Source organism: Empidonax traillii, unplaced genomic scaffold (genome assembly GCF_003031625.1).
Source record: "Empidonax traillii isolate 1590-97213 ecotype Southwest subspecies unplaced genomic scaffold, ASM303162v1 scaffold155:size2260171, whole genome shotgun sequence".
In the NCBI taxonomy this organism is placed as follows: domain Eukaryota; kingdom Metazoa; phylum Chordata; class Aves; order Passeriformes; family Tyrannidae; genus Empidonax; species Empidonax traillii.
The window spans coordinates 468,115-491,522 of NW_020955348.1; the positions used below are offsets into that span (position 1 = coordinate 468,115).

A 23,408-nucleotide genomic window follows, 5' to 3' on the forward strand; every position below is an offset into this window, starting at 1 on the left:
CTTCACTTGACATCTTTTTACTTTCATCTTCTTTCCTGACAAATGCTGTTGCTACTACCCCACTCCAGACCACAGCTGAGATTAAATATATATATTCTAAAACATAGCCTCTTTATTTCTGATAGCCCTCACTGAAGACGCGTTTTTCCCACATCCTAATTTAACCACAGAGGACTGCCTGCTGTTTCTTCAACACATTCCAGATGAGACCAAAGAACAGATCCGCGCCCTCGCGTCCCCATCTTTTATTTCGGAAGGCGTGAAGGTTTCCCCGGCCCTTTCCCGCTCCCCTCCGTCCAGGGCGCGGCGTTCGCTGCCCTCGTGCGCCCGGAGGCCGCGGGGAAGGCAAGTCCCTCCCCTCCCACCCACTCTGTGCAGCGCCACGAACATTTATTTCGGCACGAACACAGCCCCGGCCCGGCCGGGCCCGAGATGGCGGGCGGGCCGCGCGGTCACGTGCGGCGGTGACGGCGCGGCCCCGTGATCGGAAGCCGGCGGGGAGGCGGAAGCGGGCGCGGGGGGCGGCGGGGCCCATTAAAGCGGACGAGGCGGGCGGGGGGGCAGCGATCGGGCCGGGCCGCGGCGGCAGCACCAGGTGAGCCCGCGGGGACCGGGCGGGACGGGGGGCCTTGCACTGCTACACCGGCGACGGCGGAAGGGGGGGCAGGGGCGGGTCCGCTCCGGGCGGGGGGCGCCGCTGGCGGCCCCTCCCCGACCCCGGCGGGGCGGCGGCGCTGCCTCGGCGCGGTCTCGGTGCTGTCTCGGCGCTCCCGGCGGGCTCCGCACCGCGGCCCGGCCTGTTTGCCCCCCTCTCCCCCCCCACCTTGCTCAGCGAGCTCCCCGGGGCCGGGCCCGGCGCGCCCCCGGGACAATGCGGGAGGGTCTCCTCGGGAAGCGGCCCCTCCCCGCGGGCCTCTCCCGGGGTGCGCGGTTCGCCAGCGCTTTGTGGAGCCTCCTCTGCCTGAGGGGCTGGCGGAGGCCCGAGCGGTGCCTGCCGGGGAGGGAGCGCATTGTCTGAGCCGGGCGGTGCTGCCGTAGCTCCCCGCGGAGCCCGGGGAGCCTTTGGCGGGGCGCTGGGCCGGGGCTGTGAGATGCTGCTCTGGGGGTCGGTGGGTGTCGCTTTTAGGACGAGCCGGCGGCCCCGGGAGCGATTAATGTGACCGAGCAGGCGGCCGAGGGGACTGGCAGTTATTGCGAAAGTGGCTGTTGGTGCATGTAAAGCCTGAGTCAGTCCGGAGAAGTATTGGAGTGGATGTTGGAAGTGCTTTTGGCTGTGAGTGTATGAGAAGGTAAATTAAGTGGTAGTTGCGTTATTAGTCTCCAGGTATATATAGACAAATAATTATGGATGTGCCTAATGGTTGTGCTGAAGACAACAACTGCACTGTCTTCTCTGTACATAGAGGGATTATTTTAGTAGTGGGAAGGCTGTCTTAATCCGAAGAGAGGTAACCTCAGCATCCAAATGAGTATGTCTTGCCTAGTGTTTCTAAAGCTTTTGAGTCGAAGCTGGAATTCTCAGTGTTATCTTCCTGAAAACTAAAAATACTTGCTGATAAACAGAACCGTTGTGATCTGTGTGTATGAGGTTTTTATATGTAAACTGAGAACACATGACAGAACAAAGTCCTCCCAACTGTAAGCAAGCTGTTCTTTGTTTGACACTTGCCAATATGGAAGCCTTAAAGCTTCCAGCACTTACCACTGTCTGGCCAGCTCTGGCCTATGCCTAACAGTTTGTATATCCGTGTGGGAACTGGGGCTGGGGGAAGTGCAGAGTTCTCTTTTTAGGGGAGTAATACATAACCAGCTATACCGTGGTGTTTGGCTGGCTGGGACTTGAAGGCTGTGGTGGTACCAGTAGTGTGTGATGGGAGTTGCATCCTGGCTGTGCTTCCAGTAGAGCCAGGCTGCTGGAGTCAACATACCCTGCTCTCTCAGGAGCTGAATTTGAGGTTAAAGTGGGTGGAGTAATTTGAATATTCCATGTTAAATAATCAAGGCTCCCTTGCTGTACTTACTCAGGAAGAACAAGTATACTTGTCTCTCCCCCTCCCCCTTGTGACTCCCAACAGCTGACTGAACACATGACTGGCCCTCCATGCACTAATGAGTGGACCCACCATGCCTGGCCTGAGTCCTCAGAATTAGAGCAGCTCTAATACTGTTATTTTCAATTGCTGCCTTATTTTTTTTTCCTTTGCGTTGCTGTTAATACTTCTGGTGTAGAAAAGCTGTGAGATGGGGTTAATCTGACTCCTCAATAAGGAAAACTTCTAAAATCCAATAGCGGTTTCTTGTTCTCCCAACCTGCATTGAGAAGTACAACTGATAAGATGCACAGCAGTAGCTACATTAAACTTTATTCTTCCCTGTGATGTTGTGCAGTGATCCCTGTCCTCAAATACCCTAATGACAGTTCAGCACAGAATCGTAGAATGGCCTGAGTTAGAAGGGTCTCACAAGGATCATCAAGTCCAGTTCTTAGCCCTGTAGAGGACAACCCCAGCAATCCCACCACATGCCTGAGAGCATTGTCCAAACACTTCTTGAGCTCTGGTAGCCTTGGTGCTGTGACCGTTTTCCTGAGGAGCCTGTTCCAGTGCCCAGCCACCCTCTGGGTGAAGAACCTTTTTCCAGTATCCAACCTAACCCCCCCGATACAGCTTCATACTCTTCCTTTGGGTCCTGTCACTGGTCAGCAGGGAGGAGAGATGGAGAACGTGGCACCCCAGGAGTTGTACCTTGAAGGTGCCAAGCTAAGAAATTAAATAACTGTATAACAGACTACAACCATCCTGACCCTCCTGCCAAAGCCAGGGAATCAAACTCTGAGTAGCACAGACATGTTACAACACTCATGAATCCTTAACTGAAAGTGGAAAACGTACAAGCTTTGCTCTGAATTGACCTGGGAATATATCACTTTGTTTGGTTTACTACCCAAAATGAGTGCTTGAGAGCAGGAGGGCTACCAGCATCAATTTCTGCAGCACCTTCTTAAAGCTCCTGTTGTAAGACTCTTGTGTTGGAAGGTCATGTGAATTACCTGTTGGAGCAAATCTCAGGCAAAGCTTGTCCTTGAGGAAACATGACAACTACAATCAATCCATCTGTGCAAAACTATAAATAGCTCTGTCTCTAACATGTATGGGATTTTGGTCTGACTTCTGTGTGAAAATGAGACTAGTTTATGCAGAACTTAACATTTGGCTGTAAACAAAATCGCCTGTGCTTGATTAGGATGTGTTTTTAAATGCTGCATCGTGAGACTGTCTGGCAAACCCTAGCCTGAGAATAAGAGCTATGAAACAGGGCGGTTGGATGTTTGCATTCTCTAAAACTGGTGGATGATGTGGGTCACAGGTACTTACTGGTGCCTGTCCCTGTTGTTATAATACAGCAATTTCTTCAGTAACTGGAGTAAATTGAGTGTTTGATAAATAAGTACAGAACCCTCACACTGTACGCTGCCAGTGTTCCCTTATGTCTTCTTGACTTCTCAACTGTGACCTGACCTGCTGTTAAGCCCTTATTACTAGGGCCTGATGGACCTACGAATTTCTTGCAGAGCTGTAGAGTGGTTTAAAGCTTGTTGCCTCAACAGAAGGGAGTCCAGAGAAGACTTTACCTAGATGCTGAACTTGGCTGGGCACAAGCTGCCTGGATGCTGCTTGTCTGACAGCAATCTTGCATCTTTCAGATACTAAAATGCTTCATCCTTACACAGCATTGTCTTGATAATTGCAGTTTAATTGCTTGATGAGTTGGAGTTGAGTTGGCTTCCCCCTGCAGCTTCCTAAAATGATCTTTTGTAGTTGCTGTATAACAGTCTGCCTTCAGAAGTAGTTGTGAGAGGAGATTGTGAGGATAAAAGGGTCACTCTCTGCAGCAACAATCCAAACATGAGCTGTGCATCTCAGAACTGAATTAGGTGTGGATAATTAATCAAATGACAGTATTCATATACCGTGTTCTGTTCTGCAGTTCCTGGCTCTATTGAAGATCCCATTTCTCTTTAAATGCACCTTGAATAAAACTTGCGAACGAACGCCCAAGGTCAGTGACTGCACATGTGCTGCTCAGAAATAGCAGGTGGTGAAGGGATACCCCTCTGTCACATGGCTGCTCTCTGCCTTCCAGCGTGCTTGTTGCTTTTGCTCTCTGTTCGTGGGGATGCAGCTCCCGAGCCCAGCGTGCTGCTGCATTTTCTGCTCGGTGGAGAACTGCCGTGGTGATGTCATTGTTGCTGTGAGCGCTGTTCCTGCGAGGCTGCTCCTCTTCTCCAGTGCCAGCAACCAGCGCTCTGTCCATGGGGGAAGCTTTGTCAACACTGCTGTTGCTATCTCATGGTCAGTGACCCTGGGGAGGGAAGTAAGCTCATCAAGGCCACTGGAGTGTGTTGATTTGCAGCTGATCTCAAATAGCCTTGACTTCTCCTGCTGGGAAACCTGTTATCGAGGCCATGGCTGTCTTTCACTTAGGGCAGTGAAACTTCAGGAGGGGTGCACTGCCTTTGAGATGAGATTGATGTGTAAGCTTGTGGCACAAATTTCTATTTGTATAATTTAAAGGTGCCGATGTAGTGAGTGATTTGCTCGTGCCTCTCCACAGCCACTTAAAATGCCAACTTAAGGTGACTAATTGTGTGTAACTGTACGTGCAGGAGTTTCAAGCAGGAATTGCTAAATGAAATGGAGTAGAACCTTTAAATGTCATTTAAAAAACCCTTGTATTTTTCTGTAGTCTGTCCTGTGTCACTTCATACTGTAACTTTGGTCAGTTGACAGACAAGCTGGACTAGTGAAGTGTGGTGGACAAAAGTGAAGGCCAGCAGCTGGAACTGCCTTTGGAGCCAACCTGCCTGGAGTACCTGGACCTTGGTTGCTGGGGCTACCAGTTTATCTAACAAGTTTGTGCTGAGCCCTTGATCTCTCTCCAGCTGGAAGCAGAATCCTCTTGAAAGTAACCTGCTTGGTGCTTGTCTCCCTCAAGTGGGCTGAGTCACTCAGCTCCCAGACACGGATAATGATATCTGGAGTCCAGACTGGCACAGTGGTGCCAGTGTCTCAGGCATGAGCAGTGAGATGGTTCTAAGTGAGGCATGCCTAGGCCTGACCTTTCCCCCTGTCTAACAAGATGCCATTTGCCAGCAGAGCTGTCTTAATCTTGCTATGCAAGTGAGGTTTTTATTGGCCCTTTGTGGAGCTTCGTCAAGAGAGTAACTCAAGTGATGCAGGATCTGTGCAAGAGGTATGAGGGCATGAAGTATGAATGTGAAACTGAGTATCCACAGTAGGAATTCCTTGTTAGGCACTGACTCAGCTGTCGTGGCAAGTTACCTGTTAGACTCTCATCCTGGGACTGGCACTGAAATACTTGTCCATCCTGCTCTGCAAACTGTATTAGCATAGTAAGAGGTATTGAGTGTGTGTAGGATCAAGAGTTCTGCTTGCTGATCAAGGTGTAGTTCTTAGATTACAACCTGTCCCTAAAGGAAGCTTCCTCTCTAGAAGACTCATTACTGACAACAGGACCTCCTGGAAGGAGGAGTAAGGTTTTTGCCATTAGTGTTGATCTTGTACTTCCCTACATCTGCTTGTCTGGCAGTAGGATCTCCCAACAGTAGTTATCTCTTCTCTTCTATTAAGCTTCTCGTGCTGCAGGAGAGACAATATTCACTCTTGGATCTGGATGTCAGGTGTAAGTTACAGGGGCTGGCAGGCCTCCCGAGGGCCGTCACTTGACTTGGTCAAAGTCTCCTTCCAGGCACTTGTTTCCTTCCAGGCCTCTAGGAACTGTGGTAGCTCACAGCCAGGAGTTGATAACCAGGGCTTGTTTACCACTGCCAAGGTCCAAGACCTGTGCTTTGCTTACCACTGCAAAAGTTATCTAACAGCTCCTGTTTGTGTTTCTGAAACCGAAAGCATGACAAGAACGTGTGAAAACTTAGGAGGCTGTAGTCAAAACTAGAAATTAATCTGAGCACTTGAAAAATACTGTCAGATACGGTAAAGATCTAACAACTCAACTGTTTCTCAGTGGCCTGGCTAACTCGCAATATTGTGAATTAGATAGTCTTATCTTCTGGAAACGAAGATTAAAAGCCAGCTGCCCCTGGCACTGTGCTTGGTTTATAGAAAGCAGTGGGGGAATCATCAGTGGGGACGTGAGAACTGTACTGGGCCCTTGGTATCTGTGTCTGGGTTACTGAAACTGTTGGATGGCTCTGTGCCAAAAGGCTGACAGATAGGACTGTATAAACTGGGCTGTATGAGCGCTGTAGCTGTGCTCCAGTTTGATTTTTCCTGCTGATTGGAAAGCTATCCATCAAGGAGGCCGTTCTGGTAGAGGCAAGGCAACATGGAAGCTGTGCTGGTGTAGCTGCAGTGCTTTGCGTAGGCAAGGCCCTTAGTCAAGACACATGGCTTGTTGCCTAGTGTCTCCCAGCAGCCAGCAATGTGCTCTACTCTCCTCCCACATCCTGAGATTGTCTTCCCCAGGGCAGAATAGGGGAAGTTGAGCTTGCTCTGATAAAGGGGGAGGGGTGTTAAAGCAAGCATGCCTGTTCTTGTAACAGCTTGATCCTTGGGGAGAATCTCCTGGGAACAACCTGTCATATTCTAGGATATACGGGGGAACTACTTCCTCTGGGAAGATAGGGACACAGCAATACTGATCCTTGAATGACTTGAGCCTCCAAGAGAAGGGTAGCTGAAGATCTTGAGACAATTGCTATCAGTCTGGGCTCTGCATGTCTGCCCATTCTAGGGAGGAAGATATCCTGTGGAGTAAGGGTCCTTTGGGTGCTGGAGGAACTGGTGGCCTAAAACTTCGTGACTGCAAACATCCATCTTTCAGTGAAGCTTGTGGATGTGGCTTTCTCACAGAGCTGTCTTCCTGTAAGCTGAAGATTGCTGCTTCAGCAGGTCTGGCTTTCTCTCTGGGAATCCTGGTCTTCTTACTGTGTGGCACTGGCTCCAAGAGGATCTTTCTGCACTCCTGTCCTGCCCCAGCTGCAGTCTCCCAATACCTGCTACACCTGTGGAGATGATCATCTCCAGGTTCCTGAGGAGCAAAGTGTTCCACCTAGAGTGGCTGCCCAGCATAACTGGCTACATTCCTGGGGACATTTTCTGCACTCCCTTCCCTGCCTCCCTTTGGCTCAGGGCATTTATCACCTGGAAGATCCTACATGTGCTCCTGTGATCTTAGGCTAAGCAAGAGTCTGGGCAAAGCACTGTTCCTGTAGACAGCAAGAAATGACCTCCAGACATTTCCCAGCGCTCCTAAACACACTGGTGGTTTGATTGAACACAGAGAATCATCTGCCATGGTACTGTAAGCAAACGCTTCTTCATGCTTGTTTCGCTCCTAGTTTCAAACCACATAGCCAGATCAACGTGATACCTCCTCAAGAGAACGTGGCTGTTTAGGTATCTCATACCTAAACCACTAGAGATCAGCTTTTGGCACCAGGGACTGGGGCTAGTCCTACGTAGTTTGGACTTTTCTAGGGTAGAGTCACAATTCATTATGGCAGCAAGAAACTTGTTTAGTTTCACGGCTAATATTTAAATATTGTGCAGGCATAAAACAACTCTGATCTGGAGAAATGCCAAGAGGTGTAACAGGGTTGTGAATCAGTGAGGCTTGGACTGAAGAACTTGGCTTTGAGAACTTGGGCTTTGAGCCTGACTGATCATACGCATCAGTGCCTCTTAGGAATGCAGTGCTCTCCAAATCTCAGCCCTAAGGGAGCCATGGCTGAGCTGAGACCTCAGGCAGGGCAGACCCCTTCTCATGTGCAAGTCCTGTGATTCCACTGCAGACATGGCTCCTACTGGTGACATTGCTTCTGCCTTCCCTGTGTCACCTGGACTCCTTGGCAAGCTGTCCATTGGCATATCCTCTTCCAGTGAGCTCCAAGTCCTTGTCCACATCAGGGGTGCATGGTAGAGCCTTCAGCTGGGTGTCGAGGGTATGTTTGGGGCAAGCTAAAGCCTTATTGCCACTGAAAGGAGTGTCTTACCCAGCAATGGATCTGGATCTTCCTTGATTGCACCAAGAGGCTATTCTGCTCAAAACTGTTCCAAAGCTTCTGCTTCCGAGCTGGATTTCCTATGTATTTCCCCAAGATGAATGTTGCTCCATCATTCTCTCTTTAGCACTGAGCTGTTTTAAGAGCCTGTTATCCATGAAAAGGATGCAGCAGAGTGCGTAGGCCTCGTGTCATTTCCACCTGGGAGCTGCCTCACAGACCACGTCAGTTGGCATTTAGCACCACATCACACCAGTTTGGTGCTCTCTTTGAAGCAGACAATGAGTACAACTTGAAGCCATGTGGCTGAGCTACAGCTGGTGACTGCTGCTGCTGGTTCCTGAGCTCTGTTTGGTTCTAGAGCAGCTTCTCCAACTCTGGAGGCTGTAACTCCACCCTCAAAATGATTTGGAAACTTACTGCAGACAGCTGTAGTCTAAAAAGCCAATTCCTCGGGGATACTGTAATATGTTTTAAGATTCTATTTTGATCTGAGCTAGTGTGTTAGCAGGCATCTAAAGCTCTAGGCTGTTCTTCAAGCAAGTGAAGCTTTTGGCTTAGGACTCTCAGATAGGAGTGGGATATACCGAACAGCATACCTATACCTGACAGCTTGCAATATAATGTTTTACACAAGGTATCAAAAATTAATTTGTAGCTGATGCTCCCAGCTCCCTGAACAGAGGTAATTTCTGCCTCACAGGGCTGACTGGGAAAGGTACCAACTGGACAGAAGCCTGCTCTTGGTGGAGCTGCAGTAAGGAGCAGGCAGCTGAGCTGCTCCTCCTGAGCAGGGAACGATGAGCTGTGCTTTAACTCTTGGCTGGGTACCAGCAGGAGGGCATATGTTGGTTAGAACAGCATCATAAACGTGTGGGGAGGAAGGAGGTGGAAGTATTGAGATGCTACTGATACAGCAGCAGCGAGAGCGTACCCTCTAGTGAAGCTGTCACAGGAATATCTTGCCAGCTGCTTTTGGTGTGGGCTTCAATGGGACTGACTGCTGCTCCATGGTACATCAGCGAGGTCTGGAGGCACCTCTGAATGTATGGACTGTAGAGCCCGTTGCCCTAAAAAACAACCTATTTACAGAGAGCAGTTCTTGCAAGTTGTCAACCCGGATGACAAGATGTTCCTAATTTCCTTTTTAGCCAGCATGGGTCCCCACTAAGTGTGAGGCTTTCCTCGATGGAATCTTCCAGTGAGCTGGGGAAGCTGAGCTACTTGTAGGCCTGTCATGGGAGTAGAAGAGAATACTGTCCTGCTTGTGCAGCCCCTGTCAATGCAAGATTCAACCTGCTGTTATAAATTCTGTGCTTCTGTAGTAATCCTCAGTGTGAGGATGCTGGGTACATGTTCCACTTGTACAGCACCCAAGTGTGGTAAGCAAAATTTGCAGGCTTTGTAGCAGTCAAAAAAAAAAAAAATCAAAGGCAGCCTTATTTCTAGTTTCTTACTTGAAGGCAGCTTGGCACCTCTTAAGCCATGTCAATATGAGATAATAGGCCCTGATTGTTCTCTGGCTAATGCTGAGCTTCTGCCTAACTGAAAAGACAGGACTTCTGCCCTGCTCCTGAGCTGTTGTGTCACTCAGGAGAATGCAAGTCAGACGTTGAAGTTTGATAATCTTGTGGTCTCAGGTATTTATGTTGAACTGCTGAGGCTGTTACTTGTAGCTTTGTGTACTTGTGTTACTTATAGCTGACACAATGTCTTTGTGACCAGCTAGTAGGAAACAAGATGTTGTTAAATTGCAATGGTAAAGCTGTTCAGCCCCATCTTGGGCTCCTGCTCCAGTTGGAGATTGAGGCTTCAGTTCAAAGGATTCTGGACCACCTGGACATTACAACCAGGAACTGTGATCCTGGTCAACTGTCAGTCACAAACTATCTGCCTTTCCTCAGGATCAGGCCTTGCATTTTCGGAGTAGCTGAACTGGAGCAAATTCCTGTGTCTACTCAAAGCCTTAACTAAATCATAGCAGGACAGGTACATGACAGGTCACAAGGAGTGTGACCATAGGGCAAGAGATGTATGCCAGCCAGTTGGTGCGCTTGGTCCTCTAAGAACAGGATAAGCATTCAGTGACCATCTTATTTCACTGGTTGAAGATCTAAGCAGACATAACTCCCTGAGGTGCCAAACATGCCAGGGAACTTGCTGCTTCTGAGAGGGAACTGGTTCAATCTGACTGAGCTGGTCCTGAATCATTTTTCCAGCTTCGGTTTCCTTGAAGAAATGCAGAACCCTTGCGGGGGGAGGGAGGGATTAAAAATAGCTCTCTGGTTTAGTACAGAGACATACTGCTCTGCAGCCTCCCCCATGCAAGAGAACAGCGAGTAGAGGTGCTGTTTCTGTGTCAAAAGTGCACTTAGCTGCATTTTAGGGCACTTTTTCTGCTTTTCAGGGCAGAAGGTTCTTCCAGTATTCAGGTTTGCCTGTCTTCTGTTCAGTCTGTTCACTGTGGTGAGCCCACTGCCATGTGTGCCCTAATGGAAGCCTGATCTATCCAGATCACCTTGTCCATGGTGGGTGCTTTAGCTGAAGGTCCCGTGATACAGTGGAGAAGTGACTGCTCTGCTTATCAGCCACAGCAACCAGAACTGGCCTGCAGTGCTTCAGCTTCAAAAAGGCCTTTTTGTGGAACACCTGCTTGCTCTTGTGCTGTCTGCTGGGTCAGGGGAGAAGTAGGTATCCATAAGTGCCTCACTGTTTAGCTCTGCTTGATCGTTGCTCACCCACTGCTTTGTGCCTTGTTGGCATGGTGTTGAATATTCCTGGCAGAGGACACAAGGCAAGAGGTGCAGTCCAACAGCTTCACTTCAGCATTCAGCTGGCTTCTAGTGGAAGGTGCAGATGGCAGCCTGATAAATGTAGGACCAGAGAATTCCTGTTCAAACATCCCCATTCTTCCAACCTCTTTAAATATGTTAGGATTGTGATTTGAACTGATAAGGGTATGCTGCTGCTTAGGAAGCTCCATGGAGGTAAGATTTGCCCCAGGGCTGGATGCTTTCTAAAACTGTCCATGAGCAACCTAAAGTGTTCCTCCTGCAAGGCCTACTTCTGTTAAAGGAGTATCTAAGGTCTGGTCAAAGCAAGCTTCTACTGTTCTTTGCTTGTACCATCCTGATTAATATTAAAATGCCTGCACTGTGACTTGACACGTAAAAATCTCTAAGGAATCCTTAACCATCCATTTCTGCTTTGAGTTAAAGCAGCTGTCTTAATATAGCAAGTAAAAGGACAGTTGTAATGTACTCCGAAGAAACAAGGAGAACCTAATTAGACTTGGCATAGGTTTTATTTGCTCTTGCATCTGTGAGGCTGTAGCACTATGAAGCTTTATAGGACAGTTTTTTTGACTCTTCCTTTCAGATCAGATAAGACAGTGACACTTGCAGGTCAGGTGTTATAGGTTCTGCCTTGCTGCTCCTGCCGGTGAGCCTTACAAAGGGAATAACGGAACTGTGGGAGAGAGTGTGCTGTACCAGCTTAATTTCACGAGGGTCAGCATAACATTAATGGCTTGTTTGCTTAGAGGATAGGCATTAAAAGTCAAGTGGAAGGACTCCTCTCCTGTTCCAGAGACCGCTGTGTCATTCCTTTGGCACCAGTTAGGCCAGGAGGAGGAATGATGCTGACTGGTCTCCTGGCTGATGTGAAGTGTCTGATGGCTCCTGAGCAGGGTTAGCTGGGTGTGCTGCTGGCAGGCTGTGTTCTGAGCAGCCATGCAGGTGATCTCGCCACAGGAGACTTCACACAGTGTAAAACACAACTGATGTCTTGGATCAATCTTAACAAACAGGTTTTTCTTCATAGTACCTCTGAAAAAGGAAGTGTTTGTTCAGAAATGCTCCTGAGACTGGATGCGAGTCCGGTGTGAGCTCACACACTGCCCTCTGAAGGGCGTGTGTGCCTGTGACAGGGTGCTGCTCTGGAGTAATTATATCAAATACCATAAGGAAAGACATGTTGCATTACATAGTGCAGAGTAGTCTTAGTGCTGAGTCAGTGGGATCACAACTCAACTCAAGCCAAGCTTGTTCTTTGCAGGAGCACGGGGGAAACCCTGCACAGCCAACATCTCAGCTTACCTCAGTAAATTACCTCAGTAATTTAGTGTTTCTTGCAGGTATGACTGGAGAAGCGCCTCATCTGAACTAACTGCTCTTTCAGGTATTCAAACCTGCTTCTTCTGTGAGATAAAGCTGTCTTCTTCTTGGTCTTCCATATCTGGTTTTGTACTAGCAAAGCTCATCAGAAACGAGATATGTGTAGCTTAGAACATGTATGTGGGCTCTCTTTCTGGGACGCAGGCAGTAGTGACTAATGCCATGTAATGTGAGAAACAGTCTGTATCAGCAAGAGAATATCATAAGTTGCCTCTGACTTCACTTGAGCAAATCTGAGAACTGAACCTGGCTCAAGGTTGGTTGCTTGCACCTTGTTCTATTGACACAGCAACTGTAACCAGGATTGACTGAGGTATTTCTGAACTTACTTAAACTGTAATATGTGGAAACATTCTCTGCCACAAAGGTGTTGTGTTTGCTATTGGCTTAGTATGAGCTGAAGTCATCAAAGTCTTTTGCATCATGTTAAGACTGTAGTAAGGCTTTAATTACAGGACTTCAAGAGAGCACTGGTGTCTCGCACTCAGAGTACCTCAGTTTGCTGAAAGCATTGTCTGTAAGCAAACATTGGAGGAGACCTATCCTGTCCTTGGAGTAGTTTGACCCTTTGGGTTGCTTCATAAGAAACCCTTGTTGAGGTAAGGAGGATGTCTTCAATCCATCTAGACTGAGGACCTCACTAGGACCAGTCAAACCTGTGTTCAGCACAAACAGACAAACAGCTGCTGTTGGAGACCTCAGCCACACAGAGCATGGGGAGGATGAGGGAACTAGCAGAGGTGCTGCTGTAAAGAGCAACTCGATACTGCTGACACTTAGAGGGGGCTCCAGGAGCTCAAACACTGGTACTTTCCTCAGGACCTGGAGATGTGTTCTCTTCTTGTATTAGGTGTTTTTATACCTTCAGTGAGAAGATTAATAAGAGGGCTTGGCCCATCAACTGGCTGAGCTTCAGGGCAGCATCAGTCAAGCCTAGTAGAACAGAGGTGTGAAACTGGGCAGTGTCCACTGCTGGCCTCTGATGGGGCTGGAATTCCTCGCTGTCTCATGGCCCAAACCAAATACCAAGCTGAGGCAGCTCCTTCTGCGCTCTGGCTCACATCCGTTGCATCACCTGGATGGAAGCTGTGTCTCACCTGACTGGTGCTGGTGAGGCAGTGACAGCCCTTCACTGCTGGACAGCCCGGCAGCTATGACAAGGAGGCAGAGTCAGCTCTGACTCAGACCGACTTCCTATGTCTGCAGGTGGCTGCTCAGCTGAGTTGCTTCCAAGGTAATGAGTCTTGACAGAGCAGTTTTCCCTCCCTTCTTAGTGGGACTTCAGGCTGTGTTGAACTTGGGTGATAAGCATCCAGTGTGATTTAGTGTTGCAATTTAGGGCTCTGCAAATCCCTCCCTAAGCAAGAGAACTAATGCCAGCTGGTCCAAAGCTGCTTCAAGTACCAGGAGGCAGTGAGCTGTAGCAGCCAGTGGCGAGTGATACTGAAAACACTCTGAGGAAAATAGAAGCAGAGCCCAGAAGCATGCTGGGTTCTGGCACTGGCACTTCAGGGTGAGTTGTTTTCCTCTGTCCTGAGGAAATCAGGTGACTCACACTGGACCTGAACCTATGCAGATGTTTTTCATGACAGTTCAGTGTACACAGCTATCTTTAGGCTGTTTCAAAGCTCTGCTCGCTCACTTCTAGCTCCACCTGGGCTGACTGTGTTGCAGAAGTCTCTGGCTTGGCTAGCACAAGTGTTACGTGCTTTGCAGACACAGCAGGTGCAGGCTGCTTGAAGGAACTTCCATGGTCTGTTCCCCCCCTGGCTGTAGGGGAGACAAGACACAGAGCGTGGATCTTGGCAGGAACAGGAGGACGACTAAATGTTGGTGTTGTTGACAATTTTCGGCTGGTTCTGTCTCGGCTTGTATTGCTGGGGGCTGCCAGTTGGATCAGTGAGCAATGCAGTCCCTTGGAAAAGAGAGGTGTTTACGCTTGGAGAAACTGTCCTGTAGAGACTCTCTGGCATCTGTTAACACTCCTCTAAGGGTAGCATGAGCCCTGTGTGACCTGTCACTGCTGCTCACTCCACAGCCCCTGAGTGTTACCTCCTCAGCAGTGTTTCCCATGTAGATATATTACCACATGCATGAGGGCTACAAGGATGTCATGAGGTTATGCAGGGAGAAAGCCAGAAGTGCAAAAACCCAACTAGAACTTAATATGGCTAACTGCTGTAAAAGACAATAAAAAGTGTTATTGTACATTAGCAACAAAAGGAGGGCTAAGGGGAATCCCCATACTTTATTAGATGTGGAGGGAAACAGTGACAAAGAATGAGGAAAAGCCTGCTATATGTCTTAGACATCTTGAATCTTGGGGTTGGTTTTGGGCCACTCACTACAAGACACACATTGAGGTGCTGGGGGGTGTCTGGAGAAGGGGGAAGGGGCTGGAGCACAGATTTGATAAGGAGCACCTGAGGGAATTGGGGTTGTTTAGTCTGGAGAAAAGGAGACTCGTGGGGGACCTTATCACTCTCTACAAGTTCTTGAAAAGAGGTTGTAGCCTAGTCGGTCTCTTGTCCCAAGTAACAAGGGATAGGATAAGAAGAAATGGCCTCATGTTGCTCCACAGGAGGTTTAGATTGGACATAAGGAAAAATTTCTTCACCAAAAGCACTGTCAAGCACTGGAATGGGCTGACCAGGGCAGTGGTGGAATCACCTTCCCTGGAGGTGTTTAAAAGCTCTGTAGATGTGGTACTGAGGGACATGGGTTAGTGGTGGCTTGACAGTACTGGGTTAATGGTTGGGGTCAGTGATCTTAGAGTTCTTTTCCAACCTAAATGATTCTGTGGCTGTGAGGTGGGTGCAGTCCAATAAGGTGTAGTTGTAAGTGCCCCACTACTACAGTGGCTGCAGGAGTGCTCCTTCAGCTTCTGCAACTTTCATGGATAGCAAAGGCTAAAACAGTTCATGTCTTTTAACCCTCAAAGCCTGAGATGATTAAGCTCTTTTTCAACTGGGCTGCATCTAGTAAGAGGCTTTTACAGCTTGGAGCATGTTACCTCCTGTAATAGTGGGCTGAAGTGGGTGCAGTTCCCCAGCAGCTTAGGCTGTTGTGTATCCCTGGAAGCACATAGGACCCAGCTGCTTAGAAGACACAAATTTCCTGTTGTAGAAGTGAAGGCCTCCTTCGCTGTGAAAGTCAGGAATAGCTCTGGAGGAGTTGTGTGGTGCAGTGAATGTGATGTAGCAGGATGGGAATTTTAGGGTAACCAAGTCCCCACATAAGGGCTCAATACCTGAAGCCTGTTGTCAAGGGTCTTTGAAGTCAAATAGAACATCTATAAGCATCTTCTGGTTCCTCTGGGAAAGCCAAGGAGTCCTTGTGTTGTGGACCAGCTCACGACCAAACCAGAGTCTGTGATCTGATCGAGCCTGAGCACCTAAGAGTGATTTGTCCCACCCTCTTCCCAGAGGTGTGAAGAAGGATCTTCTTGTAGGAAAGGTGTTCTCAGCCACTAATGGCAAGACCTGGAACTTGCTCTCATTGTGCTAAAGCACATCCAGAAGTGTGTTCAGGCCTGCTGTAGCTGATGTACTTGTAGCTGCTTCAGTGACCTGAAGAAGACCTGGGAGCAAGCAAGTGTGGAACTCTGGAGCTCAGCTCTCTCTTGCTAATTGAATGGACCGTTAGTGGCCTGTTTGAAGCCACCTGCCTGAAAAGTGGGCTGGAATCACGGCAGGGTGCAAGTGAACAAACAACTCATCTAACAGAGCAGTAGGCTGAATGTTGAGGTTTGTCACTGTAACCTTGTCCTTCCATGGATGGTGAGGCGGCAGCAGTCAGTTTTGTGTGCCCACAGCAAAGCTATGGAGTCTGGTGGCAGTTTGCTTTGTAATTCACCTGTTCAACTGGCCTATGTGGCTGTTGCAGCTGCTTAACCACAGCACGTCACTGGGATTCAGTACTTTCACAAAGCACAGCTGCTAGACAAAGCTGGCATACTTTTTTCTTATTTTTTACTGGGAAATGACTGAACAGCATAAAAAAGCTTGAGTGTAGCATTAGACACGTCTGCTTACATCTCGCTTCCTGGCCTGTGTAAGAATTAGCCTGTGTAAGGAGCTGGTATGATTTATTGCACTGCTTCCTGCGAGGCAAGGGAGATGACCTGGGCTAGTTTATCCACCAAATGGCCTGGAAATAGGATCCAGAAAGGTCTTGATACTGTAAAAGACAAGTGCTTGGCTCATCTATCTCTTGGTATTAAGTTGCCTCTACTGGTCTGACCTGTGAACTGGACAAGACACCTGGTTAGTGCAGCCTTAAATTGGAGTCTGGTTTCAGGAGTGCTGGGCCCTGCCTGTCACTGGCTCCTTGCTGGGAGTCAGGTTTTACAGACTCCAAACTCGCTGCTTTCTTCCTTGAGGAATGTCATACTAATTGTTTCTGCTGGCATTGTTCTTCCTTTCTAGTGTGAAAGATGACTTCTAGGAAGAAAGTGTTACTGAAAGTCATCATCCTTGGAGACTCTGGGTAAGTGGAGGAGCCTTTAAGCTGCTAATCTGTATCTGAATAGGGCAGCGCTCTTGACTAGCGGCAACCTGGATGCACTGTAATAAACCAGCAGTGCTGGGAGGAGAGATTTTACAGCCTTAGATAGCTATGTTACCTTACAGGTTTAAGAACTCTTTACCACCCTCTGTCCTGAACGTGTCCCTGCAGTTTAATATCTTGAAGTCCTGCCAAATATTAAATGAGGGAAATGTGATGGACCAACCACTCCAGTAGCAGAGCTGAATAGCCTTTCTGCAGGGACATCTGCTGTAGGATGAGTATTTCACTTAACTGAAAAAAAAAAACCAAAAACAAACAAACAAACAAAACAAAAAACAAACAAACAAAAAAAACCACACTAGTAAGCAATCTTAGGTGGCTTCCTAAAATTCTACCTCTGTCAGAGACACAGTCTATACTGAGCCATCTGCTTTGCTTCCCTGGTCGGGCTGGAGCCTGCCCCTTGGAGAGAAAGGCTTTGCTCTGTGCTGTCAGCAAGGAGCCTGCTCTGCTGTCACCGGTTACTTGCCATGCAGGCTGTAACCTGATTCCTATGACATAAGGCTTATTTATACCTCTGTGCCCAGCAGGCTGTTGTTCAGGGAGTGTTTCTCAGCCACAGAGAGGGCATGTGAGCCTCTAAGCTGGCTCTCTGGGGAGCATCTCCACCTCTGGGTGTCTAGCAGATGTGTATGTGAAATCTGCAATTGTCTGTTCCTTCACCTCCTTCTGCAGAGCTGAAGATACCGTTTTTGATGGGTTCCTCAAAGGCACAATCTTCCAAAATTGCCTTCATGGTCATAATGTGATGCCTGCTCCTTGCCAAGGATCAGATTAGTGGCGGGGAAACAAGGTTTCTCAAGATGTAATCCTTTGTATCCTTGGGTAGCTAATACTCTTACTCAGCATGGCGCCTCAGCATCTATTGGTGTGAACCCTTCTTGCGGGGATGGGTGTGTTTTCCCTGGTTGAAAACCCAGGAGGCTGTGGAAAGCAAAGGGCACTGGGATGTTCTGTTGAGGGTGGTTAATTCAAACGTTGTTGTAGAAACAGCCTACCAAGTTTTTTTTTTGTGTGTGTTTCTGTACAGGGTGGGAAAGACATCACTCATGAACCAATATGTGAACAAGAAATTCAGTAACCAGTACAAGGCTACGATAGGCGCAGACTTCCTGACAAAAGAGGTGATGGTGGATGACAGGCTAGTGACAATGCAGGTAAGGAGGGACCCTGATCCCTGCTGCAAGGGGTACCTGGCTGCCTAGACCACACTTGTGTGGAAGCATCTGCTCTGGTGTAGTTCAGACTCGTGTAGGAGTCAGTGTACTGGGTGTGGACCTCATTTGCACTGAACTTTCCTTGGCCATAAGTGCTTCTGGGCTTCTCTAAAAACTTGTGCAAGGGCTGAACAAGGGAGGGCAAAGATTAGTTTGGGCTCAGCTAAGATCAACTTTGCCAGGCCCAGTTTGAAAAGCAGGGCTTGATACTGTAAGTAAACTAGATCTTGCTAGAAAGATTCACTTCCCTGGTGTTCAAGAACTGGAAAGGTTGGGAAAAGACTCCTAAGTCAGGTCAACCACTCGTGTTGCCCCAAGTCCTGTGGGTGTAGTGTTAACCTGCCAGCCTGCTTATGTCTCTGGTAGCTGAAGCTTTCATCTTTTCATCTCTCCGTGGTGAGACCGACTGCAAGGCAGCAAAAGCCCTGTTGGAGCCCAGGTGCACCTAAATGCTGCAGGCAGGTCACCTGCTGACCCTAATACCCAAGTCCTGCTTGCCCAGAACAAGGATATACCCCTGGCTGAGGCTGAACACTAAAAGGGTCAACTATCTTTAGAAGGTGTTTCTGGCTCTCGATGCTTAGTGCCTTCAGAAATTCCCAAGCCTTCAGGTGCTGCTGGCTGGGGACAGTATGTGCCTGGTGGGGAGTTTTGGAATTAATGTCCTAATTGTGGACTGACTATGTCAGAGTAGAGCTGGTTTATCTGCCCTCTCTTTTGCTCCAGATATGGGATACAGCAGGCCAGGAACGGTTTCAGTCTCTGGGAGTTGCCTTCTACAGGGGAGCGGACTGCTGTGTGCTGGTGTTTGATGTCACGGCCCCCAACACATTCAAAACCCTAGACAGCTGGAGGGACGAATTCCTCATTCAGGCCAGTCCAAGGGATCCTGAGAACTTTCCTTTTGTTGTGCTGGGAAACAAGATTGACCTAGAAAACAGACAAGTGAGTACTGGACTTAATAACCTCCTCTTAAGAAATTGCTGGAGTGGGAGACCTTGTGGGAACATGGGAAGGCTATCTGGAAAGCAGGAGTGGGAGGTGCCTGAGCGTGGCTCAGATGTTGTCTGCTACTGGAGAAGGGTTTCTCCTGCCTGGAGAGGTCAGACCCCTGGGCACAGCGTGCTCCTGCCCGCTGGTGGAAGGATTGCAGCAGCTTCCTGGGGCAAGGAGAGGAGCTGCTTCTCCTCCCCCAGATTTGCTGAGAAGCTCCTGTAGGAGAAAGCCAGTGCTCTGTGGGTGGGCTGGAGCAGGCTGCACCCTGTGGTCTCATCTCCCTCAGCCACAGTGCTCCTTGCCCTGGGGCTGGGTATGTCTGGTGGTGGGCACTGGTCTCCTGTGTTCTGTGTCAGGGCTGTGGCTTTGAGGTCAGAGCTTCTCAGGTTGGATATGACGGGTCTCTGTCCTTGCCCTGGAAATAAAACCCCTCCCTGCACAGCAGAAGGTAGTGATGCTGCTCTCTGTCCACCCAGGTCACCACAAAACGGGCGCAAGCCTGGTGCTACAGTAAAAACAACATCCCCTACTTTGAAACCAGTGCCAAGGAGGCCATTAATGTGGAACAAGCTTTCCAGACGATTGCACGAAATGCACTTAAACAGGTAGGGAGGGAGCCGGTGGGTGGCCCTGCGCTTGTCCTGCCTGCAGAGCTTGCCTGCTGTGGGCAGCCTGGGGCTTATCCATAGCCTTTCCCTGCCAAGAACCGCTCCTTGCATGCTTGGAGCTGCCTGCAGAGCTGTGGCACTGACTCCTCCTTCTCTCCCACCAGGAAACCGAAGTGGAGCTTTACAATGAATTCCCCGAACCCATCAAACTAGACAAGACTGACCGAGCGAAGGCTTCTGCGGAGAGCTGCAGCTGCTGAGGGGAGAGGGAGGGGTTGAGCACAGTCCTTCACAAAAGAATATCACACTTAGGCCTTCAAACACACAGCCCCTCTTCTGTGTTTAAAACGAAATTTAAAAAAAAAAAAATTGCATCTCCAGCTGCCAAAATCCACCCATCTCCCATGAGCGTCTGAGTCCTGCACTTCAGAGCTCACGTCCCCACACCATCCACATCACACTTCATGGTAACAGACCTTTCTCTTAGTTTAAAATGGAAACTCTTATGTATGTTTGGAACTGAATCTAATTCCGGGTGTCCAATGGAGAGAAACTGTTTACAGGTAATCTGTGTAACAAGTTACATACATTTTTAACTGTCTCGTGTTTTCCCCTGTGAAGGCTGCAACTGGAAAGGCTGATTACCCATAGTTCATTGCAAGCTCAGCACTCAGTCTGACTAGGTTGAGTTTTGTATGTATCTCTGTTAATGCTTGTTACTTTTAACTAATCAGATCTTTTTACAGTATCCATGTATTATGTAATGCTTCTTTAGGAAAAATCTTATAGTACATGTTAATATATGCAACCAATTAAAAATGTATAAATTAGTGTAAAATTCCTGAATTACATGTTCAAGTACTGAAACACAGGTTGTGTAGAAAGTGAGGAGGACACTTGTGACCTGCAGTGTGCTAGCAACACAGAGTCCAGATAGAGGCAGTATTCTGTACAGTAGAGATGAACTATGTAAGCCTTCTTGTTTTGAGGCCAAAAAGGCTTCATCTTCTGGAAAAATCTGTCTGGCTTCCTTGTATCTAAATTCACAGATTTGCATAACAGCATTGATATGCACACTGGATTATTGGATTTAAAATTAAATACAGCTATGAAATGACCTCATTTGTTCACCTCCCCTACTGCTTAACTCCTAACATCCTGGAGCGAGTGTAAGGAGCCAGAGCTGAGGTGTCCCTGTGGCTCTTTGTGCTGTGGAAGGAGCTCCTCTCCCACCTGGGGTGTGGTAGCTGTTTCTTGATGAATGACCTGGACTATGAATCTTCCCTTTCTTCTTACTGACTGCTAATCTGGATTTTTGGTATGGAAAAACTTGGCAATCTAGTCCCTTTCCTCTCTTCCTTTCTTCCTGGTATTTGTTCTTGCGTTTGTAGCTTGCTTAAATGGAGCCCTTCTACCTGTTTTCCAGAGGTCTACATTCTAGTACGTAGGCTGAGCTCTTATGTAAAGAGACAAACATGATGCCAATAAACTTAACAAGAACAAACCTTCTTGTTTACTCCTGTTTCTGACTCTCTTTTTTTCCTCCACTAACATGCTTTCTTTCCTCTGTCTCTCATTGCCATTCTAGCAAGCCAGTGCCTGCTAACTGAAGGATATTTGTTCTTCTTCCTTACTATAAAGTTTGTGCCTTTCAGATTGGTTTTTGCAAGTGGGGTGAGCTGACCCTGCTTGCTTGGTTGGCTGGGGAAGTAGGAGGGGGCTACCCCTCTGCTTCTCTGGAAGCTACTTGCAGGACCAGGAATGGTGCTGGATCAGATCCCTCCTCCATGAGCCCAGACCTTCAGCCCCATCCCAAGTCTATGAACGCCTCTGTGGGAGGGGACCAAGGAGGACAGTGCTGTTAAAGCTCTTACTGCCCTCCTCTGGGAAGGGGTGGAGAGAAGAGCAGGTTGACCCCTTCCAGCTCCCCAGCAAGGCTGGCTTTGAGTTGTACTCTCCCAGGCCCTTCCTTGGTTAAGCCTTTAATTTCTCAAGGCTGGGTGTGACCCTCTGCTTGCACTCATGAATGCTGAGCTGACTAACCCTGTACCCAGAGGAAGATGGAAAACGAAGTTTAGAGAAATGAGGGCAGTTATTTCAAGAGCCTTCTGACAGTCTTTGTGCTCCATATCCTATTTTATGGCTTCGTCCTACCACGCTTTTCTCACTTGACTGGGCTTTTGCTGTCCACATCAATTTCAAATAACTCTGTGATTACAACGTGTCCTGGTGGGACTATTCTGTCTGCTTCTTTTGAAAGACTTGGACCTTCTGCTCATCTCCACTTAAAGCATTGCTTTGCACTTGTTTTCTCTGGATACAGTTCTAATGTGGAGAAAGCCAAGCTGGGGGAGGGGGAGCAATAACCGTGAAGTTTTGGGAAAAGGGAATAGTCTGAACTCTTCACCTGCCTCTGCCTGCTTTGGCCTTGGGTGCTGAGGCTGAGCCCTCATGAGACCCTGTGTTTAATGTCTTTCCAATCAAATAAACTAGCACTGACCCAAGGCAAAGGGAGAGTTCTCCAGAGGGGGTAGGACAGCTGTGGAGCTCCTTGTCACAGGATGTTACAGATGCTAAATGGGAGGGGAGGCTTCCATTTGCCACCTACAGATCAATGTTTTTACAGGTGGGAATACACAGGAGTGTACAAAACCCAGTGCGTGAGGCAAGCGCTGTGGGAATTGGTGCCCTGCTGTTACACTCAGGGCTGATGGTGTCACAGATGGGGACTCATGTTCCGGCAAGAATCACTCATCATCACTGTGGTCTGAAGAATCCTGGGCCTGGAGAAGCTGGCTGGACAGACTGTCCGTGCAGGGTAAAAACGCACTTAAAACCACTCCCTGCATCAAGGGGCCTCACGGCTTTTACTTCTCTGCTGACCTTTTTGCCTGAGGCATTGCTGGTGCAATGACAATGTGTGCAAGGATGACTTGCCACTGGGTGAATCCTGGAGGAAACCTGGCCCTGGAAGAGGCTGAGCTGTTCGCTGGTTCATGGAGGCAGCTGAGCTCGAGGGCAGGAGGGAGAGACCCAAAGAAGGAGCTTGTCTGGGTGAGGGGAGGGGGTCTGTTTCCCAGTCCACACCAAGCTACAACCAGCCCTGAGTTTGCAGGATGGGTGAAGCCGTGCGAGGTCAGGGCAGGGCAGGTGCCGAGTCTGGCGGCTGCGGCTGCTCTGCCAAGGGGCTGGAGCCGTTTGGGAGGCAACTGTGTTTTGTGAGATGCTGGTGCAACTATGAAAGCTGGGGAATCACACAACCACAGCTGTGCTGCAGGGGGTGCATGGGGGGAGCAGCATCAAAGGAATTAAAGGCTGGCCACCGTCGCTGGCACGTGGGAAGCAGCACGGAGATGCCAAGCTGTGAGGCCCGGGGCGGGAAAGCTCAGTGCATGCCTTGGCAGTGGCACCAGGCTGGGCTTTGAGGCTGGACATGTCTTGTGCTGCAGCCTGCCCTGACGCCACAGCAGGAGCCCTCCTGCCGCAGCCACTGCGGGCGGGCAGGGTGCCAGCCCCATCCCCGCACACCTGGAGCCCCAAACAGCTGCCACCACACCAGCCCACCCTGCCCCAGCACCCAGGTGTGCAGGGACTCCGGCCCAGCACACACCCCGGGGTGCTCGGAGGGAAGCGTGTGGTATAAACACAAAAACGTTCAGGATTCTATGGGCACACAAAATGTTTTCAGCTAAACACCGGTGTGTGTGTGGTTTCCATACTCAAAAACACAGAGGCAGGAGTATGTATTTATTTATCAGGTCACGTCTTCTCTGAGCTAGAAAGCAAACCGGCAAGGAAGCAC

The 23,408-nt window shown here is 48.9% G+C and overlaps 1 protein-coding gene across 2 annotated transcripts; it reads left to right on the plus strand.

The window, feature by feature from the left end:
• Positions 1–486: 486 nt before the first annotated feature.
• On the plus strand, positions 487–21,122 carry RAB7A (RAB7A, member RAS oncogene family). 2 transcript variants are annotated; one of them, XM_027884810.1, is made up of 6 exons: positions 487–595; positions 16,644–16,704; positions 17,816–17,942; positions 18,729–18,947; positions 19,475–19,603; positions 19,771–21,122. In XM_027884810.1, exons 2-6 carry the CDS (start codon positions 16,652–16,654, stop codon positions 19,864–19,866), a joined length of 624 nt encoding a protein of 207 aa, XP_027740611.1. In that variant the 5' UTR covers positions 487–595; positions 16,644–16,651; the 3' UTR covers positions 19,867–21,122. The 2 variants fall into 2 exon arrangements, with proteins under 2 accessions (XP_027740611.1, XP_027740613.1); XM_027884812.1 differs by lacking the exon at positions 487–595 and adding an exon at positions 1,267–1,289.
• The last annotated feature ends 2,286 nt before the right edge of the window (positions 21,123–23,408 follow it).